Source organism: Odocoileus virginianus, chromosome 25, assembly GCF_023699985.2.
Source record: "Odocoileus virginianus isolate 20LAN1187 ecotype Illinois chromosome 25, Ovbor_1.2, whole genome shotgun sequence".
In the NCBI taxonomy this organism is placed as follows: domain Eukaryota; kingdom Metazoa; phylum Chordata; class Mammalia; order Artiodactyla; family Cervidae; genus Odocoileus; species Odocoileus virginianus.
The window spans coordinates 13,515,303-13,527,322 of NC_069698.1; the positions used below are offsets into that span (position 1 = coordinate 13,515,303).

General features: G+C 40.8%; 1 protein-coding gene across 2 annotated transcripts in view; it reads left to right on the forward strand.

Moving 5' to 3' along the window:
- The first annotated feature begins 7,869 nt into the window (after nt 1–7,869).
- GABRR3 (gamma-aminobutyric acid type A receptor subunit rho3) overlaps nt 7,870–12,020 on the forward strand; it is a 46,804-nt gene continuing 42,653 nt past the window's right edge. For both annotated transcript variants that reach the window (XM_020879874.2, XM_020879876.2), the window contains exon 1: nt 7,870–9,059. In XM_020879874.2, the coding sequence (XP_020735533.2) occupies nt 8,935–9,059 (125 nt within the window). In that variant the 5' untranslated portion in view covers nt 7,870–8,934. The remainder of the gene's footprint in view (nt 9,060–12,020) is intronic.

A 12,020-nucleotide genomic window follows, 5' to 3' on the forward strand; every position in this document is an offset into this window, starting at 1 on the left:
TTGCTGATTATGTAGTTTCTCCATCTTTGGTGGCAAAGAATATAATCAATCTGATTTTGATTGATTATAAAATGATGTCTATGTGTAGAGTTCTCTCTTGTGTTGTTTACTATGACCAGTGTGTTCTGTTGCCAAAACTCTTAGCCTTTGGCCTGCTTCATTTTGTACACCAAGGCCAAACTTGCCTGTTACCCCAGGTGTCCGTAACTCTGGTACCTCCAGACAATTGAATATTACTCAGTGCTAAAAGGAAATGAGCTATCAAGCCATGGAAAGATATGCAAGAACTTAAATGCACATTACTAAGCAAAGGAAACCAAGCTGAAAAGGCTATATGCTCTCTGATTACAACTAGATGATGCCATGGAAAAGGCAAAACTATGGAGACAGTAAAAAGCTCAGAAGCTGCTAGTGTTTGAGTGAAGAAGGTTGACTAGGTGGAACACAGAGGACGTTTAGGGCAGTGAAAATATTCTGTGTGACACCTTAATGATAGATATATGTCATTATACGTTTGTCCAAACCCATAGAGTGTACAACATAAAAGGGAAATCCCATGTAAACTGGGCTTCGGGTGATCATGATGGATCAGTGTAGGTTCCTCAGTTGTAACAAATGTGCCACTTTGGTGTAGGATGTTGATAATGGTAGAGGGGCCACACATGTGTAGGGAAGAGGGTAAATGGAGGTTCTCTGTACCTTGTTCTCAGTTTTGCTCTGAACAATGACCTTCTCTTTGAAAATTGTCTTACTTAAAAACAAAAGGGGAAAAAGTTCTGGAGATAAATGGTATTGATGGTTGCACAATAATTTGAATATACTTAATACATACCTAACTGTTCCCTGAGAAATTATTGCAATGGTCAGTTTTAGGTTGTATATTTTCCCACAGTTTGTTAATTGAGGAAAAAATTAATTCTGTCTGTATATACCAGTGATGTATAATTGGAAGGCAAAAATTTAAAAACCAATGCCATTTATAATAACTCCAAAAATATGAAATACTTAAGTATTAAATCTAACAAAATATGTACAAAATGTAGATGCTGAAAACTATACAAAGAAGTCATAAAAGACCTAAATAGAGGCAAACCATAATGGGAAGAGTCAACAGAAGATATCTATTCTCACCAAACTGACCTACATACGTATTTAATGCAATGCCAATCAAAATCCTAGCAGAATTTTGTAGATGTAGAAAACTGACCCCAAGGTGTATAAAAAAAGAATGAAGGAACTAGATTAACTAAAACAGCTTTCAATTAGAAAAATAAAGTTGGAGGATTTTAAGATTTATTTACTCTAAAGCTACTGATAAGAAACCGTTTGCAAAGGTATAATAACATAGGCCAATATAACATAATAGGTTTTCTCCTATAGGCAATAGGAAGTCATTTTAACTGGAGAAAAGATGCTAGAAAAAGAAATATCACCAACAGAAATTTTGCAACTGCATGTAGAAGAGAGGAAAGTAGAAAGGCTTGGGGCAAGGAGACAGATTCAAGTATTTATTTTTGTTAGAGGAAAACAGTCTAAGGGCACTGGAAAGACAAAGGAACTTTTCTTTTAAAGTTCCAAAGAAAAAAAATTCAATCTTGAAAAGATAGGGGTCAAACATGAGTTTAAAATTTCAACACTGGGAGACTGGGAGAATGGTGGTAGTTTTGATCAAAGTCATGATGTTGGAAATGCAAAGACTACATTAATAGAGATGAATAAGATTGGCAGTTAACATTAATTATTTTATTGTGTTTTCAATCTATCAGACCTTGTACTAAACACATGGCATTATCCCATCAGTTTTGACTGTAATCTTAAGAGATAGGTCCTAGTGATGTCATCCCCGATTGACATAGCAGCTAACTGACTCAGACAAAAACACCAACCCATTGCCAGTGTTCACACACCTAGTAAGTGGAAGAATTACGATTTGCTTCTCGGAAATCTGTTGCCAAAGTTCACATTCTTAACCACTATATTTGATTGTCTCCTCAGGGATTTAAAAAAATCATCTAAACCATCTGCATAATAAATATAGAAAAGGAAATAGAAGCCCAGAGAGGTTAAGAAGCTTTCTACAAGGCATGCAGTAAGTGCCACATCCCATCCCAGAGCCAAATATCCTGGTTCGTTATCTCATGTGCCTTCAATGCATCACTCATGACAGCGCTTTATTTTGATGGAAAGCTTATTTTTTTATTGAAGTATAGTTGATTTTCAATGTTGTGTTACTTTCTGGTATACAGGAAAGTGATTCAGCCTATATATAGGCTCTCTTTTTTTCAGATTCTTTTCCATTATAATTTATTATAAGGTATTTAATATAGTTCCCTTTGCTATATGGTTGGACCTTGATGTCTATCTAGTTTATGGGTAGTAGTTTATGTCTGCTAATTTCAAACTCCTAATTTATACAACTCCTCCCCTTGCCTTTCCCCTTTGGTGTAAGTTTGTTTTCTATGCTGGTGAGTCTGTTCGTGTTTTGTAAATAAGTTCATTTGTATCTTCTTTTCAGATTTCACATATAAGGGATGTCATATGATATTTTTCTTTCTCTGGAAAGTTTCTTTTTCCAGTGTTCACCTCTATAGCCTACTCTTGGCAGAGATAAAAAGAAATGCTGTTTTATATCTATAAAAAAATGCTCAATGTTCAACCTCCATACAAGGTAAATAATTGCATTTTACTTAATAACAGGAATTTTCTTTTTGTTTGAATCATTTGGCATTATATCGTTTCATTTAATTTTATAGTATCTTAATTTCAGGAGGGACTACTTAAACAGTATTGTGTAGTCTATGCTGCCATCTCGTGGTTATATTGTATTATTACACTGTGACTAAGGTCATTTTCCTCTCACCCACTTTCCACTAATGCGGAGTCCCCGCTCCCATCCTTCTTGATTCTGTAACTCAGGAATAAAGTGAGAGGGGATGAAAGAGGCAGTTGGACGGAAAGAAGCTCCATCCAAGGTCTGGTCAAAAACGCAAGAGACACCACCATTTCTGAGAGCAATTTTTTTTGGAGGAATAACAAGTGCCACCTAGTGGCTGCTCTTGGCATAGCCATGTTATATTATAAAATATCAGTATTTCCAATGTTCCAAAGAAAAATAAAGCAAAAGCAAACACATATAAATCCATGGCTGATTCATGTCGATGTATGGCAAAAGTAACTAGTCTCCAACTAATAAAAATAATTGGAAAAAAAATGGCACAAAAACATTAAAAAAAAAAAAGCAAACTTGTGTACTTAATCTCTGCAGTCTTAGTTTCCTCATATATAAAAAAGGGAAAGATTTGGATAAATGATCTCCAACAGCCTTTCCATATCATATTGTATAACTCTAGTTTCCCCCTCAAGATATTTTGCCTACCTGGCATCATGCAGACACAGTGGGGAATTTCTGGGGGCCTGGAATTTTTTATTGTTGTTGTCAGAGGTTCTTGATTCAATATAAATAAGACTTCCGCTTTCCTTGTGTTTTCTATTTGTAAGCAAAATAGATGCATACCCCAAGATGAATAATGATGACAGCCACGCTATCCGAGTGTTCTCTTTGGCGTTCTGCCAAAGGAATGGAAACTGGCTGGCATCATCAGAACAGACGCAGAGTGAACAGGAGGCGATACATGTGAGGGGAGCTTAAACCATTACCAACGTCTCTACTGACCCTGTGATTAATTTTGTTCCCTTGTAGTTACCTCTTTCTAATGTTGACAGATGTGGTTTTCTGTTTTTGTGTTTTGTTTTTTTTTCTTAAGAAGCTTACTGGGTTGGCAAAGAAAGCACTAGAGGGATAAGGAGCAGATTCAACAACAGAGACAGATGTTTTGCTGTAATTGAATTGAAACCCTAAGACCTTCTGTAGGCCAACTCTTCATAGCCTAGGCCATCGCCTCATTTTTATTTTTATGCAAAGTTAAATTCAGACTGACAGCATTTGAACTGTTAATGTTGATACTGACATGCAGAGTTGTTTTAGCAAAGATGATTTAATAAAGAGGTCAGATGGATTTGCGTCACTTCTACAGTGTGGAGGAGGGCACGCCCTGATATGATTAAGTGGTGGTGAGGAGGTATATGACCTGCCAGATATTTATGACAAACACGTGCCCCCCAGAAGCTGCAGTCTGACCTGACAGGTGGGTGAGTTCTGCTTTAGTGCTTCATTTCTTTAAGACAAAATACTGCTTTAAGAAATCCTGTTAGTGGCTTCCCAACGGCTCAGCAGGTAAAGAATCCACTTGCAATGCAGGAGACACAGGAGACTGCAGTCAATTCCTGGGCCGGGAAGATCCCCGGAGAAGGTACTGGCAACCCACTGTAGTATTCTTGCCCCAAAAATCCCATGGACAGAGGATTCTGGCGGGCTATAGTCCAATGAGTCACGGAGTTGGATATAACTGAATGAGCACAAGCGCAGTGCCTTGCTTGCCCTTCACTGGCTACCAGTGTTTCATTATGAACTTAAAAGCTTAACAGTCATCAAAAATAGGGACTTCCCTGGTGGTGCAGTGGTCAAGAATTCTCCTGCCAGGGAACGGGACACAGGTTGATCCCTGGTCCAGGAAGATCACACGGGCCAAGGAGCAGCTAAGCCCACATGTCTGAGCGTCTACCGAGTTCACATGCTGCAGCTGCTTAAACCCACTTGCCTCGAGCCCCTGCCCCCCAAGAGAAGCCGCCACAAGGAGAAGCCTGGGCTCACTGCAACGAGGGAACTGGGTCTTCATTGCCAGAGCAGCAAAGAAGACCCATCGCAGCCAAAAATAAACAAAATAAGCAAGCAAGTAAAATTGTACAAAAGTAGTCTCAAGATGCTGGGACCTCAACTTTTGATAACGAGGGCATGTGAAGCACAGATAAAGCTAAATCAGGATTTCCCAGCTGAGTGCTCTGGAGGAGCACTTTTTTTTTTTTTTTTTAGGAATATTAGGAGGTCTGGTGGATTTTTTTTTTTTTTTTTTTAAGGAGATTTGAGGTCAACCAAGTTTGGGAAACTCTGAATTCAGCAGAACTAAACAGACTTTTTACTGATGCTTTTAATGCAGCAAATATTTATTAAACACTGATTATATGCCAAAAATGGTTAGAAGTGCTTAGGATACCCCATGAAACAAAACAGACACGGGATGCTTCCTTGTAGAGCTTACATTCTAGCAGGATTAGACAAATAATGAACAGTAAATATAATAAGTCAATTGTGTAAGACATGTTAAGTGAGATATATGGTAGACTGGTAACAAGTTTTGGAGAAAAGGGAGCATAGTGTGTTTTTTTTTAAAGGAGGTTAGGGTGTGCTTCATTGAATAAATGACATTTGTCATTTGATTTAAATATGTTAAAGGAGTTAGTCATATAGATTCTTGTGTGTAGAGTGGGTCAGGCAAGGATGACAACCAGTGCAAAGACCCTGCCGTGTGAGTGTGTTTGGGGTGTCGGAGGAACAGGAAAGAGACCAGAGCGTGCGGAACAGCCCGGGTGGGTGGAGCGGACGGTGGCGAAGCCGGAAGGCGGAAGTAGTGGGGAGTTGTAGATTACCTAGCCTTCGTGAAGACTTTCAAGCAGAAGAAAAGGCGCCATGGCAGAGTTCTGAAGAGAGGAGAGCTCGATCTGACTTTTACTTTTAAAAGATCACTGGTTGCTGTGTTGAGAAGTGACTGAACCAAGGCAAGGGGACAGAGCACCACTGCAGACGTTGAGGCAAAGGGCGAAGGCGGCTGACCTCCGGGGGCAGCTGAGCAGCAAGTGGGAGTCCGCGGGCGCTGGGCGTGGTTTTAAGGGACTGGACACGGAGCTTCAGGGGGAGGAGTCAGGAAGGGACCGTGTTGTTACCAGCTGGGATGGAGAAGACGGTAGGCGAGCTGGGGGCGGGGAGGGGTATTAGCAGGCCTACTTCTGGATGTGTTGAGCTTGAGATACTTATCAGAAGTCCAAGTACAACTGTTAAGCGGGCAGTTGGTGGCTGAGAAGGTAAAGCATCTGCCTGCAATGCGGGAGACCTGGGTTCGATCCCTGGGTCAGGAAGATCCCCTGGAGAAGGGAATGGCAACCCACTCCAGTACTCTTGCCTGGACAATGCCATGGACAGAGGAGCCTGGCAGGCTACAGACCATGGGGTCACCAAAAGTCAGACACAACTGAGCCACACATGCGTTCGCATAGTTCTCAAAACCTTGAGACTGGCTGAGATCACAAGAGGGTAGGAAGGAGGAGTACTGAAGTACTGAGCATAGAACCGCTCGAGTACTGTGAAATCTGATAGAGGGAAGGGGGTCAAATAATAGAACCGAGAAGGAATAACCGAGATGTGAGAAAAAACAAGCAAGCCCAGGAACCCAGAGGGCCGGTGAAGAAAAGATTTCCAGTGGGAGGGAGAAATCGGGTGTGTGCTCTTTCCAACAGGTCTAGTGAGATAAGCAGAGACTAGACCATTGAAATCACATCCTCCTAGTTGCCGTAGGGCCAGAGCACTGTGAACTGTGAATCCCCAGCCTAGACTTGGGGCTGGAAAACTACGCCCAGTGAGCTGTATTCATCCCGCCAAATGGTTTTTGCAGTGTTTAATTGGGGGGTGGGAGAGGGACAGATTTCATGATAACATGAAAACACTATGAAATTCAAATATCAGTGTCAACAAGCAAGTTTGACTGCTACACAGCCACACACACACCAAAATATATATATATATATATATATATATATATAGTGTTTCCCACACTCACTTAGCACAGAATGCTTTTTTTCACAAAACGTCTCCAGTGTAGCCAAGAACTGCTTTGGGAAATACTTATGTAGATAATGGTACTTAACAAAGAGGACAGGCTCAGGTAGTTGTGAGTGCTCGGGTCAAGAGCCAGGGCCCTGGATCTCATGAGATCGCAAACTTTGACCATGATGGCACCCTTCAGCAGCCAAAGTGATAGCCGATTCAGAGCAGGAGCTTCCACGTCCCGGCTGTTGTAAACAGTGCTGCAATGAGCACTGGGGTGCTTGGGTCTTTTTTAATTATGGTTTACTCAGGGCAAATGCCCAGTATTTGTGCTGATGTACTGCAGAGACCACCACAGCACTGGAAAGCGATTATCCTCCAATAAAGAAAAAGAGAGAGAGAGAGAAAATACATACACTTTGAGGGGAAAAAAAACAAAAAGACCAGCAACTTTTCTCACGTTTCTTCTATTGATTGGCTCTTTGCAGAAGAAGAAAGCTTACTGGCCCAGAGATACATGAAAAAAATTGCTCAAACTTCTTTAGCCATTAGGGAAATTAAAATTAAACCTAAAAGACTGATTGGGTAACATTTAGCAACCTGATTACATTAAAGTCAAAAAAGATTTTAAGAAACGAGAGCTCTCATTCACTGTTAGGCTGTAAATTGGTGCAACCATTGTGAGCGTTATGGTAGTCTCCTATAAATTTGAAGATGTGAAAATTTTCCATCCTAGAGGTTTTACTCCTAGGTATTTATCCTAAAGAAACTGTTACGTATGAACCCAAGAAAATATTGACCAACATTCACTTCAGAATTGCTTACAATAATTTATCCTAGGAAAATAAGAAATAATGCTCATCAGCAAAAGAATAAATAAAATGTTAATTATCCACACATCGAAGTATTGTATGGCACTTAAAAATGAATTAACTAGGACTACATCTATCTACACAGTAAATCTAAGCATACTGTGAAGAGAAAAAAGTATGTTGCAGAGGTAAAGGTATAATTTAACACCATTTTTATAAAGTTTTCTGAAATGTGCAAAAAATGTAGATTATTTATGAATATATATAAAAGCATAACTGTATATAGTGATAAACACTAAATAGGGGATGAACAGAAAGGTAAAGATTTATTACTTTATTCTGTATATTTGTAATATTTATAATATTTTATATTAAACACATATTTTAAAGAGGAAATACTTGCCCCAAAAAACATAGGAGGTGTTAATACATGGGCTAAGAGAAGAGGAAACACAAGTCAAAATAAACAGAATCAAGCAATAACACAAGCTATGCAGTGTCAAGGAGACAAATTAATTTAAGGAAATTTAAGAATTTCCTTCACACTATATTCCTGGAACAAAATAGCGTTCTTCTTCAATCCTAGTAAGTAGTCGGCTGTCACTGACTTGCTCACCTGTTATTTTCCAGGTGACGAAACTGAATTTCACTACCATACCCATGCACTGTCACTTTGCACTATAGAGGGACTGTTTCTACTCAGTATGTGCAAAGTGTCTTTAGCCTCCTATGTGGCCATAATTTAACATAATTCCTTACCCCCTGCCCAAGGCTAATTTCTTCTCTTATTTATCTGGCTGCTCACCACATTAAACCTTAAATTGAGCCACTTGATTGATATCAATGGAATAAACCATCATCTTAAAATATGATTATTTATTTGACAAATGAATCATTGAACTTTGTTTGTACTCTGGCAATCTGTACACGTTTGGAGAGGGAAAGATTCCTTTCTGGATTAAACTAATCATCTTTGTTCTCATTAAGCATATTATTTTGCTGAGTCGTTAAATATATTCAAATGATATTGTGTTGGATTAAGGGGACTTAAAGCCTAACCTCACTTCTTTGTCTGCCTTCGATTGCCACTGAGAGTTTATTGAGTCCGGATCAAGCATCCCACTAAGAACCTTCCCTGCAAAGAGGGACTAGAGGATGGAAACCGAAAATGAAAAACTCTGCTTTGTTTTTCTCGAATGGCTGATGATCCAGACAGATGTTTGCCTCTAAATGATGTCAATCCACTTAACCTACTAAAGCAAAGACACAGCCCTGAAAGCAATGTCTCTCTTTCTTCCTTGATACCTTTTTACCTGGCACTCTGATCACTTTTAAAAGGACACGTGAAGAAGCAGTATTGATAACAGCATTGGTTGTATCCGTCCACATTGCTTTCTTTTGGAAGAGATGATCCCGGCTTCCCAGTTGGTTTTCTTCACCTTCATGTGGATCACACTGATGCCAAATGCTTCTGTTGTTGCTGAAATCAAGACACCCCACCCACGCTGCCCCTCTTCAATGGAACAGACTCGGTAAGACATCCATATTATAGTCCCAGTTTCTCTCACCAGCTGCCTCAGACCTATGGGAATGTATCTTTAATGGTAGCACACATGTGTGGCAGTGATTGTCTCTAGGGAGACTGCTCCCTCATCAAAATGTATCACCTCTGGTTATCATAGAAAGAACAGCATCTAGGGCCCATGCTGGCATCTACGTGCTTAATTTTATTTAAAATAGTTAAAGGGCTCTTGTATGAGTCTTCTCTCAGGGATTGTATTTCTCCAATGAGCAATGCATTTATTATTAATAATTACCTGAGTTTAACGTTCCATCAAAAATTTTGGTGTAGAGGTTGGTCTGAGTACCGATTTCTGATGTCAAGTACTTGCAGAGTGGATATGGTTCTGTATATTGATGAGACAGTACTGAAAGGCATCAAAGCCAGTTGTTTTTCAAGTTTCGTTTTCCATTTGGAAAATCGCCTTTGAAATATCATCCTGAGCATCAATACATTGTCATTATTATCCTATCATCAATAATCAGGATATGATTGGATCTGCTAGTGAAGGGGCATAGCTCTCTACTAGAATGACCAGTTCATTTGGTTTGCCTGGGGCTCCATGGTCTTTCGGAGAAGGCAATGGCAGCCCACCCCAGTCCTCTTGCCTGGAGAATCCCATGGACAGAGGAGCCTGGTGTGGTGCAGTCCATGGGGTCGCTCAGAGTCAGACGTGACTGAGCGACTTCACTTTCACTTTTCACTTTCATGCATTGGAGAAGGAAATGGCAACCCACTCCGGTGTTCTTGCCTGGAGAATCCCAGGGACGGGGGAGCCTGGTGGGCTACCGTCCATAGGGTCTCACAGAGTCGGGCAGGAACCCCTCAGTCTCAGACAAACCAGAACAACTAGTCACCGTAGCACACAGGTGATGGTTCCCTGGTGACTCAGGGGTAAAGAATCCGCCTGCATTGCAGGAGACTCGGGAGATAAGAGCTCGATCCATGGGTCAGGAGGATTCCCTGGAGAAGGAAATGGCAACCCACTCCAGTATTCTTGCCTGGGAAATCCTATGGACAGAGGAGCTTGGGGGCTGCATTCCATGGAGTCGCAAAGAATCAGACCCAAGTGAGCAGCTGAGCGTGCCTGCAGCCCAGCGCAACGCCTAGTACGACCCAGGTAACTGTAATAACCAAGGAATGCCCTCCTGTCCTAGGGAAAATCTTTCCTTTTCACCAAGTACAAGATTCCCAAAGAGACCCAGTAGGAGACAGTGAGGAATGAAAGTGAGTGAGGTCACCCAGCCAACCTTGGTGACATATGTTTCAGCCAGATTGCCCTCACATTTTGGATATTTATGAAGCACTCACTGTAAGATCAGGAAAGAGAACATAAAAATGTAGTAAATCCTTCTGAAGCCTCAGGTTTAATGACCAAAACCAAAAGCACCGTGGAGTGCGGAGGAGCTGTCACTCGAGTCCTGAATCCTGCTTTGCTCTGAGAAATCAAAAGCCATCTCCCATACTTCCCTTCCAGACTTGGCTTCCACACTCAGATCTACGTTATGACGTCTTATCCCGTTTAAACGCTTTCTGTCTTCCCCAAGGCAATTAGGCAAGCAGTATTTAGGAAATGTGAGGCTATCCAACCAGACTGTGTGTTTTTTTCAGGCTGCTTTTAACATCTAGTATGTTTTAGTAGTATATTGTATCTAATTTTGAAACAAAATGGAGATTGCTTAAACAGTAGGGGGTTTGCCCAGTTTGTTTGGCGGATGTGTAGATAAGAAGGGAGATAGTCATAGGGACTCACCAGTCTCACCAGCCCACTATTGGTGGGAGAATTGCTGGAGAAAAATCTGCCATGTGTATTTTTTAGGTGTCATTTAAGGGACAAGAAGAAAGCATCTTTCTTTGTGGTGGTGTGAAATTTCTCTCTTATGTTAAGTGTCTCATTTTTAGACTCTGGTTAAATGAAGAGGGAACCCTGGGCTTTCTACTCTATGGGGCCAAGAGTGTTTGTTTTCACTTCTCTATATCTTAAGTGATAAGCCAAAATAGGATTCATTAAAATTTATACCTACCTCTTTTGTTCTTCAAAGAAAAATCCTCTAGGACTCCAGGGATGGCGTAAAGTATACACCCTGGTTCAGAAGCAGCCACTTAAGATGAAAGACTTGCGTTTCCCCAGTGAACAGGGTAATGCAGCCAGCCAGCTTCTGAACTGTCCCTCAGCACCCCCTCGGGCAGATTTTAGGGCATTTTGACAAAAATACTGAAATTACTGTGTAAGGTAGTTTATAGAGTAAGGAACCCAGGATAATTTAGACCTTAGTATACCTCATGCGAGGAGTTGACTCATTGGAAAAGACCCTGATGCTGGGAGGGATTGGGGGCAGGAGGAGAAGGGACGACAGAAGATGAGATGGCTGGATGACATCACAGACTCGATGGACATGAGTTTGAGTAGACTCCGGGAGTTGGTGACGGACAGGGAGGCCTGGCGTGCTGCGATTCATGGGGTCGCAAAGAGTCGGACACGACTGAGAGACTGAACTGAATTGAATATGAATAAACACTGTGAGGTTCTTTATCCCACACATGATCTGATAATCAATAATTAAATAAGTAATGAATTAATAATCCACTCTGTCATCAGTTCAGTTCATTTCAGTCGCTTAGTCATGTCCGACTCTTTGCAACCCCATGGACTGTAGCGTAACAGGCTTCCCTGTCCATCACCAATCCCCGGAGCTTGCTCAAACTCATGTCTATTCAGTCAGTAATGCCAACTCATAATGCAAGAGAATAGAATGAACATGGAAAGAAGACTTGATCTTTCTTTGAAAATTGGAAAGTATATTTGTACATATTAGGTCACATTTATGTACATTATTTTGAGCCAGTTTTCCTACAGTCAGGCCCTTTATCCTTAAATATGCTATTAACTATTTACATTCAGAATATCATTTTACTTTTTGCCCAAAGACTC